Raw genomic sequence first — 12500 nt, 5'->3', positions numbered from 1 at the left:
TCATCATCACCATCATCATCACCATCATCATCACCATCATCATCACCATCATCACCACCAACATCATCATCACTATCATCATTACCATCATCATCAACATCATCATCACCACCATCATCACCACCATCATCACCATCATCACAATCAACATCACCATCATCATCATCATCATCATCATCACCACCATCATCATCACCACCATCATCATTACCATCATCATCACCATCATCACCACCATCATCACCATCATCACAATCAACATCACCATCACCATCATCATCATCATCATCATCACCATGATCATCATCATCACCATGATCATCATCATCATCACATTATTTATGGTGTCGTTAGATGTGCTGTAGCCAAATTCTTCAAAGTTGATCAAGATCAATGGACTAATTCATTGAATGATGGATGGACGAATGAATGAATGAATGAATGAATAAAAGAACGAATGAATGAAAAACAAAAAATTCTGTTAAAATCTGAGCACAAACTAAACTAAAACTCAATTAAATTGGGTCGAAGATATAACCAAAGACTTTATTCATGGTAAGGAGATTAACATTTTAGGTAAACACGTACACACACACACACACACACACGCACACGCACACGCAAACACAAGAACACAACTAATGCTTGGTCGTTGTGAAAGTAAAAATGAAAAATTTCTCAAAAGATTAAGGTGTGAACGCCTGAACAAAAACAAATTAACCAACTGAAAAACGTTCAAGTGGATGAATGAAAAAATTGATGGATAGATGATTGAATGAACGAACAAGTGAATGAATGAACGAGTGAACAATGAATGAATGAATGAATGAACGACAAGTGAATGAATGATCCGATGAATGAAAAATATGATGAATAACCAGTTTGAATAGATGCTCTATATGACCGTAAACAAAATGTTAGAGTAACGAACGAATGTAACCGCAAGTTAAATATAATAAGCACCCAAAAAAACACTAACCAACCAATTAAAAAAATAACAGCTAACTCACACATACACATATAAAACAAACAAATGAATAAACTTTAAATAACATATGAACGAACAAACAAACAGACAAACAAACAGACAAACATAAGAAAACTCGAACGAACATACACATATGCGAATAAGCAAGCATATATACATACGAACGTTCGCACAAACAAACAAACGAACGAACGAACGAAAGAACAAACGAACAAGTATAAATCAATCAGAAATGATCAAATTGAACAATAAGTTAGGCTTATTGTATTAAAAATCACCACAGAAATGTTAAACGCTTCTATTCTTCTTTAATATTATAAAATTTTAAACACAACGACATCAACAAAAATAATATTAATAATAAAAACAATATTAATAATTATTAGTAATAATAATAATAATAGGTAATAATAATATTTATAATTAAAAACAACAAATTATATCAAATAAGATTTTAATGGCACATTATTGTAAATAAAGTCATTTATAATATTTCTTTTATTTTTACTATTTTAAATGTTATTGTGTCAATAATGATAATAATATTATTATTATTATCTTAAATATTATTATCTTTATTGTTATTAATCTAGGGATTTACGTTTTCCATTAGCTAGAGCATCAAAGAGAGCATGTATGAATGTATGTATGTATGTATGTATGTATGTATGTATGTATGTATGTATGTATGTATGTATGTATGTATGTATGTATGTATGTATGTATGTTTGTTTGTTTGTATGTATGTATGCATGTACGTATCTATTTGTTTGTTTGTAAGTTGTTGTTTGTTAGTTTGTATGTTGCTGTTTGTTTGTTGTTTTTACAAGGCAAACTAATGCATACTATTAAATGTTTTTAATGTATGGGGTAAATACTTTACACTTGTGCCCTGCAAACTTTTCGACATAGCGGGCCGGTACTGAATGTCATAGGCGTGACGCAGAACACTCACAGATAAAATGCTCACACACACACACACACACATATATATACACAATACACACACACATATACACAATACACACACAAACACACACACAAACAATCACACTAACACACACACACATATATATACACAATACACACACAAACACACACAAACAATCACACTAACACACACACATTCACGTTACAAAGCGTGTTTGAGATGAGAAGAGCGCCACACGTAACGGCCTATAAACGTCCAAACATCTTCAGTGGTTAGTCTTCCGACATTAATAGTCATGCATGAAAACCAGATTTCACAGAAATAGGTGGAAAGAGATAGAAGGAGTAGTTGTCATTGTTCTATCTGTGAGCTCTTGTAGGTAATCTGTGCTTATGCGCATTCAGAAAAACATCAAACTTTTTTAAATTATCTACACCATTTGTCAATAAAAAAAAATGAAATTAAAGGCTTAAAACAAAAACCTCAGACAATTGTATCAACAGATTTAAAATAGGCCATTTAAGTCTGACTTACTCTTGGATTCTCGGCAAGACTAATTTGCCTACATGCAGCTCTTGTAACGAAAAACTAACTATCTATTACATATTGGTCGAATGTAATAGCCCCAAAAATGGTAGGAAACAACAATTTATTCCTTCTGATGTAAAAATTTTTTTTTCCAGAGTTAACATCAACAATCTAATAGACAAAATTTGTCTACGGGAGATACACATTTTTGAAAGAGTTTAAAAACAGTCTTCCAAGAGTTAGAAAACAATAAAACCGCTTTATAGAAAAAAGTAGTGAAGATAGCCAGATGTGCTGAGGTGACGTTCAACTGCACAGACAGACACACAGACAAACAAATTAATGAAACGCTGTTTAAATTTAAATCAAAATGGCCGGCATTCATTGCTCTTCATTCGATAATGAGTGCAGTAATGATGGAATAATAATAATAATAAATATTATTATTTTTATTATTATTCTTTTTTCTATATTTTTAGATCAATCTTCAATCGTCTTTTTTTAATTTATGGCATGCTTGTTAGACATTAATCATCTGATTGTTAGCTTGATAGTTTGATACACATACATACATACGAAACAAAACGAAACGAAACGAAATTTTATTTGCTTCTCAAAATTTAAAGAAAGCAGGATGACCATAATAGAATTTATAAAAAATTCGTCTAGTATGGCCACCTAAACAGAAATATTCTATGTTCGTACATAAGTTTTTCAGCAAATAATAAAAATTTTCCCCAAATGATCTATGAGAAGCATGTTAGATGTTAGTTGTTAGTAAATTAACGAGCTATGTTAGCAAAACAGGTGTTAATTATTAGTACGATGGTTCACGGTTTATATATAACAATGTTTAGTATCTATCCAGAAAAATACGGGATAGCCATTACATAGTTATCTATATATTTAAGCAACATATAGAACGACATGAATAGTAGATCTCACAGTAAATAAATATATAAAAACTATATACTGATGTCTGTGGATTTTTTCAAGTGAGTAAATTAGATGCGACTTTTCCAATGAGATCAATCAATAAAGCAATCAACCAATTCCTCAATCAAGAAATCAATATAATAATTAGAAATTTAAAGCGATAGATAATAAAATAAATAAATAAGAATTGTACAAATACATCCGCTCGTTTAGCGATCAGCAACAGTTAACATTCAATGTCATTATTCAACAAATAAATTTTCATTTTATTTTTAAAATTTGCTTCATTAATTTTATTGAATGGAAAACCATGTTTCAAAATAGCATTCCAAATTCTTGGCCCTTTACAAATGATATGAGAAAAAAGTATGAATGTTTTTGATTTATTTGCTAATATATTATATTGACGTCTGGAATTATATATCGGAATAAAATAATTATTGAAAATAGAAGGAAGTTTGTTTGAAAGTTGTTTATATACAAAATTGGCTGTAAAATATAAATTTAATTTATCAAAATCTAAATTATTAGTTAATTTGAACAGTTGAGGTGTGTGAGCATCTTTTCGAGAAAATACATACATACATACATACATACATACATACATACATACATACATACATACATACATACATACATACATACATACATACATACATACATACATACATACATACATACATACATACATACATACATACATACATACATACATACATACATACATACATACGTACATACGTACATACACATCACACACATTTTTAAATATTCGTACCGAAGATAAAACCTCTCGGACTCAAAATGCTTTCATTGTTGTTGATGATTTTTATAACTTTATAATTGATATAATTGTTATCAATCCAGATGAAATTTATATGAAAATACAATTGGATTGATGAGATTGTTTGTGTGTACGTGTTTGTATGTATGTGTGTTTGTATGTGTGTTTGTATATATATATATATATATATATATATATATATATATGTATGTATGTATGTGGGTTGTGTATATTTATCATAAAATTTCAATCATTTGTTTATATTTTCAATGAATACACCAATTATCTATTAATTTGAGGGGTTCTCCACTGAGATACGTAAAAACACACATGCACACTCGCACACAAATGTATATTATTTATATGTCTATTTTTCTTTCTCATTCATAAATTTCTTTCAATAAGCACATACAGAAAACCAATTTGTCATAGAGCCATGCCATCAAAAAGCATACACAGAACTGTTACGTGTCATTTGAGATCCTAGTTTACCATCAGTTGATATCATGATTCTATTTATGATACATGATTTTTTGCCTCTTTCGTTACCTTTTAAACTCTGCGCCGTATCTTATATACATATATATATATATATACCTAATCTCTCTCTCTCTCTTTCTCTCTCTCTCTTTCTCCCTCTCTTTCTCCCTCTCTTTATCTCTTTTTACTCTTCGGTTTACCTGTAACAAATGTCAATTATACTAATTAAATTACTTATTAATTACCAATTAATTACATAAAATACTAGCCATTAATGAAATGGATGTTATTTTCATAGCTCGATCAATTACGTAGCTATGTGTTGCCATTAGCGTTTAAATTTTTGTTTTGTTTCATACATTATGCAAGTTTTTTTATTACTTTGTTGTCAGTGGCTATCAGGAGATCATTAAAGGGTTTGGTTAGCTTTGATGATAACTAATGGGAGACAAACTGTTAATAAAAACATATACTTATCCTTCTTCATATATCTTTACTTTCTGTCTTTTCACTGTGCTTCTCTGCTTATTCTTTCAAATGATTTCTTTATTTTTCATTTTTTATTATTCATTTTTTCCTCAACAACAAACAAATTCGTTAATTGGAGAAACTGAATATTAGCATTTATTGCTGTTCTAACTGATTGAAGTTCTAATTTTAGGCGTTATTACGTTCTGGATGTTAAATTTTTTTCGGATTAGTTAGACACTGTTTTCTTGTGTGACTGCTGGCTACTTATCGGTATATATGTACGTATTTGAATGTTTGTACGGTTGTATAATTGTTTATCAATTTGTATAATTTGTGTATATGTTTGCATATCTTCAGGATTGTTGTGTATTTGTATGTTCGAATGATTTCATTTGTGTTATGTTTGTATATTTGCAATTTATAAATAAATATGTTTGTACATATTTGTATGTTTGTATATATTTGTATAAATTTGTATGTTTGTATATATTTGTATTTTTGTATAAATTTGTATGTTTGTATATATTTGTATGTTTGTACATATTTGTATATTTGCTGATATGTTTCTCTTCGTTTGTCTACCAATGTAAAAATTGGTTTGCTAAATAACTGCATATGTTTTAGTTAAATTTTGAAAAGGTTCTTATTGGCTAATTTACTAACCAAGCAATAATAGCTGGCGGTTATGGTGCCTGGCATTACTGTTGTAGTGATAGAGTTCGAACGCAAAGTGATTCCTACATAACACGTACAATGTTTGTGCGCAAGCTATTTGCACAAGACGTTTGTTGTTGGTTTCTTATCTCTGTGACTCTTGAAATTTTTTAAGTTCTTTTTGCAGATAAATTTTAATAAATATATATCAGTATTTATTTGGTTTATTGCAAAGGATTTCAAACGACATCACGAACGATATAAAAGCGATTTAAATATATCGAACGATTATTTAAACATTACAAGCGTTATAGGATTATGTTTCAACACATCAGGGATACTTTGTTAAAAATTTATTGTTTTACCACAATTCAGATCACATCAGAAATAAAAGCAAATTTTTTAAGAATAATGTGCGAAATGAAGCAAATACATTTCGTGGGAGCTTCTATTCAAATAATTTTTAAAATAGAATTTGTGATGTCTATATTCTGATGGCGTTGCTATCTCTCTAGACTTGTCTCAGTATTTGTCTGTCCTTTCTAGACCGTCTGAAACGTGCTTCTTTAGACTTCTTGTCTCGGTCATGTCTGCCCTTCGTCTTGTTTCTGACTCGTATCGTTTCAATATGATGGCGTTGGTATCTCTCTAGACTTGTTTCAATGTTTGTCTGTCCTTTCTAGACTTTCTGAAATATGCTTCTTTAGACCTCTTGTCTCGGTCAGGTCTACACTTTGTCTCGATTCGGATTCATCAAGTCTATGGAATTGTCTTTGAATACAAACATTGCAGTCTCAAGTTTAGCAGTCTCAAGATTTATATGTCTCAGCAACTACTGGATAAAAATATGATGACTAAACATCCAACTAAATGATGATAGATAATAATCCAAAGCTGATGCTGATCCGAACAAAATTGATAATACTATCATTTTTTTATAATTTTGACGATGAAATGAAAATAGAACTAGGAGATAGATAAAACTAAAAAATAATGATGAAGAAAGTGATAAAAATGCCTTAAACGGTGTCGATGGTAAACTCTAAATTAGTAAAATCATAAGCAGCAATGATGAACTAGACGATGAGACTGACCAAAGATTCAAAATATTAACGAGAATATGAATAATAAAATTAAATAAGACAAATAAAAATGATTGATTGATTGATTGATTGATTGAATAAATAATCGATTGAATGAATGAATGAAGGAATGATCGATTGAATGAATGAAAGAGTGAATGAATGATTGAGGGAATGACTAAAAGAAATAAAATAAAAAAGGATAAGAAATTGTGAGATGAAGACATCAGTATGAGCGGCGACAAACTTGACAAATTAACTACCATTTTGCGCACCAGTTGAGTATAAAATGAAATGCGAACATAAATTAACCAAATGCATGTATCAGATATCATTCATGTCCTTATATCAAACTATAAATTGTGTGAATAAAAATTACTCACACGTACACACACACACGCACGCACACGCACACATACACATATACGATGATGATGATGACGATCATGAGCGTTTTCGACTTTATTGGAATTCTTCCGGTCGTCATGGAGTTAGGTGACATTTAATTAAAGAGAAGATTGAAAGATTAAATGATTGTATGGATGAATGAATGAATGAACGAACGAACGAATGATCGAATGAATGAATTCGTGAATGCTTGAATGAATGAATAAATGAATGCTTGAATGAATGAATAAATGAATGCTTGAATGAATGTATGAATGAATGAATGAATGAATAAGTGAATAAATGAGTAAATAAAAAAACAATTTATTTAATTAATGAACAGATATAGGTGAACGAATTTTAGAAATAGTGTGTGTGTGAACGAACGAGCGAACGAACGAACGAGCAAACGAATTAAAAAAAATAAATAAATTAGATTTTTGTTGATTAAATATTTTATTTTCTTAATTTCCAAATTACGCTCCACCACCATCGTCTTCATCCTTATTTTCAACATCGACAAAATATTATCGAAATTAAACCCCGTGAACACGTGTTGTTCGTGCTTATCAATCACATTTACAATTGAAAAATTACGTTTTATAACACACACACACACACACACACACAAACAAACACTCACGCACACACACACGCACACACACACAAACAAACACTCACGCACGCACACACGCACACACATATATATATATATATATATATACACATAAATATAACTTGATCTTCTTATGTATACTGTGTGCTATTTATAAAGCTGACAAATAATTTTTAACCGAATCTCGTGTCGAAACGTCGTACGTCATCTATTCATTCAAAAACTCTCTCCTTCTTTCTCTCTCTCTTTCTCTCATTTTTTCTTCTAGCTTTTTTATCTTTCTCTTTCCGTCTTTTTTCTATTTGTTTTTCACTCTGCTGCCCTGAGAAGCTTGGAACTGCTCACACGTTTTTCTAGAATTTAAAAAAAATTTTCGCGCCACACGACCCAACACGACCCAACATGACACACCCCATCAGGGTGTACACATGCAAATTTTGTATGCATACACTTACGGTGTATGATAGTCTTTGAGAGTTTCGGATAGACATTATTCGAACCAGGCCATGGCGTTATAACACCGAGTGACATGGTACTTCTACCGTCTGAGTTAGCTCGTCGGTTTATCTTCTCTTTCTTCTTCTCTCTCTCTTTATTTCTCTCTCTTTCTCTCTCTCTCCCTCTGCCTGTCTTTCTTTCTTTGAATTCCTGTATGAAGTAAACTTACTTGAGTTGTAGAACTTATATAATTATTTATTCTTCTATTACTCTACAAAATGCATAAAGATGAAGGTGAACACATATAGACGCAAAGACAAGAATTATGAAATCACATGCATACGCATTCTTTCACATACACACGCACACACATACACACGCACGCACATACACACGCACGCACATACACACACACACACGCATACGTGCATGTGATAGATAATAGAGATGAGTTATGAAGTTGAATTGATAATAAATTAAATAAACGAATGTCATAAAATGATTATAATGTTATTGCTGGTCTCACGAACGCAATGAGTTCTATGTGGTGACACGATGTGACGTGGTTTGGCTGGTGTTTGGTCTATTGTATCCGCTTGTTTGTGTGTTTATCTGTCTGTTTGTCTGTCTAAATGTTTGTCTTTTTGTCTGATGGTTTGTCTGTCTATTTATGTGCCTATCTGATTTAGTTTGTCCGTCTTTGTATGTTCATCTCTTAAACGGTTTATAAATATATTTTTTTATTTATCTTTTTGCATGTGTCTGTGTTCGCCTATTTAACCATTTTTCTATTTGTTTGATTGTTTGTTTGTTAATTTGTTGTTCGTCTATTTATTTGTTTGTCAAAATGTTTGCTCTTTGGTTCGTTTGTTCGTCCAGCGTATCGATGAACGTTGAATGTTACCTATATGATCAATCAGTGAACAAGTGCCTGCTGCCTGCACATTTTTTATTTTCCATGAGTCACTTCTAACTTTTTTTCAATTAGAAAATAATCTCAAATGTAGTGAAAGAATAAATTAATCAAAAAATCACAACAAGCTCTTTACACCGTTCGCGCTCGTGAATTAAACTTTATCTGCTAGTTGTAATATTCGAAATTCACTTTTAAGCCTTGTAAAAGCAGGATGGTGATGACGACGATGATGATGATGTGGTAAGATGATGATGATGAAGACGATAATGGAGGGAGAGAAAAAAAAAAAGAGAGATAGAGAAAAAGAGAGAGAGAGAGAAAGCCAATGAGAATTTAAATAAGAAGAAAACGGTAAGAAAATAAAAGGTTGAGATAGTATTAAAATCCAGAAGAGAGAAAGAGGAAGAGAAAGAGAGAGATAAGAGATAATAAAGATAACAAAAAGTAGAAAGATGGCTATCGTGAACGTATGAATGAATGAATGAATGAATGAATGAATGAATGAATGAATGAATGAATGAATGAATGAACGAATGAAAGAATGAATGAATGAATGAATGAACGAAAGAACGAACGAATGAGTTAATGTAAAAAAAACTACATTACGAGCGATTGATAGCTTTGATAAGCGAGTGTGTCAACAAAGGAGGAAAAAAACCATCCTAACAACAAATTTTTATTTATGTGCACGTGTGTTTTTATATTTATTTAGTTTTTTTTTATTTTGTTAAATAATATTTGGTGATTGTGATGATGATGATGATGACGATGATTAGGATCATCATTATCATCATTATTAATTTATTATTATTATTATTATAATTATTATTATTTACTGTTTTATATTTAATGAGAGTTTTATCTCAATTTGTTTATCGCTATGGTCTAGTTTGTCATTATCGCCACGCATAACTTTTGCCATATCGAGTGATATGGTATCATATGGTTTTATCATTTGTATCATTTGTATCGTCATCATTGTCTTTATCATCGTTATCATCATCGTTATCATCATCATCATTGTCATTATCATCATCATCGTCGTCGTCATCATCATCATCGTTATCATCATCATCACCATCATCATCATCATCATAACTCACCACCACGTTTGAGAATGGCAGCCTGTAACGAGAAGTAACAAGATTAATATCTTTAACGCGTTTGACGATGATGACGACGATGATGATGATGATGATGACGACGGTGATGAAGGTGATGAGGGTGAATACAGTGATGATGATGATGACGTGGGCTTTCTTGATAATGATGATTTTGAGAGCATGGGTTCAGTCACTAATAGTTTTAATGACATTGTTGATCCTTTCAGTAACGAAGACGATGAAGAGGAAGAAGATGATAATGATGATGATGACGTCATTTTTGTGTGCTAAAGACGTTTGAAGCCGTAAATTGTGGCGTTTTTTTGGTTTTGGTGTTTGTGGTCTAGTCAAAATTGAATCAGTTTTTCTTTAAGACTTTTATAACTCCAATATAACCTTATGGAATATAGTGTGATCTTTCTTAAAAGTTTTGTTAGGAAAAATTGTTAATAATTTTAATAATTTAATATTAACAACAATGTTAATAAGCTTTCGGCGAAGTAACTCTTTTTGGTGATGATGTTTCTTTGTTGTTGCTTTGTCGTTTTTAAGTTGTGTTAATGTTGATGTTGTTGTTGTTGTTTTAATGTTGAAGTTGTTGTTGTTTTAATGTTGAAGTTGTTGTTGTTTTAATGTTGAAGTTGTTGTTGTTTTAATGTTGATGTTGTTGTTGTTTTAATGTTGAAGTTGTTGTTGTTTTAATGTTGATGTTGTTGTTTTAATGTTGAAGTTGTTGTTGTTTTAATGTTGAATTTGTTGTTGTTTTAATGTTGAATTTGTTGTTGTTTTAATGTTGAAGTTGTTGTTGTTTTAATGTTGATGTTGTTGTTGTTTCAATGCTGATATTGTTGCTGTCTTAATGTTGAAATTGTTGTTGTTTTAATGTTGATGTTGTTTTAATGTTGATGTTGTTGCTGTTTTGGATGTTGTTGTTGTTGATGTTCTTCTGACACTATTTCTTCGCGTGCAGATCAGCCTACGAAGTCAAAATTTCATCTGTGGTTGGATGACAAAATTTTTGTAATAATTTCTACCGATTTAACTCCAAGCAAATGTTTTGTGGTAGCTACCAACTCCAGCCAAATCAACAAGATTTCATGTGATTTGATTAGAAACGGTATCACTGAAAAAGTATAAAAAAAAAAAAGATGTTACACTATCCAATGCAAGTTGTCTTTGATAACTATGGTGATGTTAATAATAATAATAATAATAATAATAATATTATTATTATTATTATTATTATTATTATTAATGATAATGATGATGATGATGATGGTGGTGATGATGACGACGATGATGATTAATCCTAATGGTACATCTAAAATATATCGATGCTATGTTTATGAAAGTTCATCTTATAATTATTTATAATATTGTATAATATATTTTTATTGTAATTTCAATTTGTTATTATTATTATTATTATTTTACTACCTATGTATGGTGTAATGTACGAGTATTGTATCTGTCTGTTTGTGTGTGTGTGTGTGCGCGTGCGTGTTGTGGTTGTGTGTGTTTAAACGATGTTGCCAAAATATTTTATATATTTTATTTATAATTTGCTATATTTAAATTTAAAAATTGTTCATTACTTGATTAAAAGTAAATTTTTCCATTTAAATTATGAAGTCTTAAAATTATTACCAACGTAAACATATAAGTTATATTATTCATTTTCATTATTTTTAACTAAATCTTAAAAAATTAAAAAATCGTAAGAGCTCTTCAAATAATAAATTAAATTAATTAGGTAATTTATAGATTCATATATCTGTGATAAAAACATTCGGATATAATTAAATCAAATTTTAAAAAATATTTTCGTAAAACTAATTCACCCAATAGGCAAGCCACCAAACAATGGCAACTCGATGCATTTCAATAAGAATTTGTTACTCTTCAGTTCGTGTTCTGGCTATTATACTGACTATAAAGGGTGTGCGTGTGTGTGTGTGCGCGCGTGTGTGTGTGCGCGCGTGTGTGTAGGTATGTATGTATGCGATATGTATATATTGATACGCATAAAACTGTCTGTGTTATTATTATTGTAGTTTTCTTTCTTTGGATACATGTTTAGCGTGTATGCTAGTCGAACTGTGTTTTGTATGTGTATGTATATGTGTGTATATGTTTGTATGTTTATGTATGCATGTGTACGATATTTGTGTGTGTATCTGTGTGTG

At 30.5% G+C, this 12500-nt stretch overlaps 1 protein-coding gene across 1 annotated transcript in view; it reads left to right on the top strand.

Moving 5' to 3' along the window:
• Positions 1-12177: 12177 nt before the first annotated feature.
• HELRODRAFT_182459 (hypothetical protein) overlaps positions 12178-12500 on the top strand; it is a gene marked incomplete at both ends in the record, with an annotated part of 6949 nt that continues 6626 nt past the window's right edge. The window contains one exon of the mRNA XM_009032718.1: positions 12178-12253. Within this exon, the coding sequence (XP_009030966.1) occupies positions 12178-12253 (76 nt within the window). The remainder of the gene's footprint in view (positions 12254-12500) is intronic.

The sequence above is a fragment of the Helobdella robusta genome (genome assembly GCF_000326865.2).
Source record: "Helobdella robusta unplaced genomic scaffold HELROscaffold_86, whole genome shotgun sequence".
Classification (NCBI taxonomy): Eukaryota; Metazoa; Annelida; class Clitellata; order Rhynchobdellida; family Glossiphoniidae; genus Helobdella; species Helobdella robusta.
This window is presented reverse-complemented; position numbering and strand designations above follow the sequence as displayed.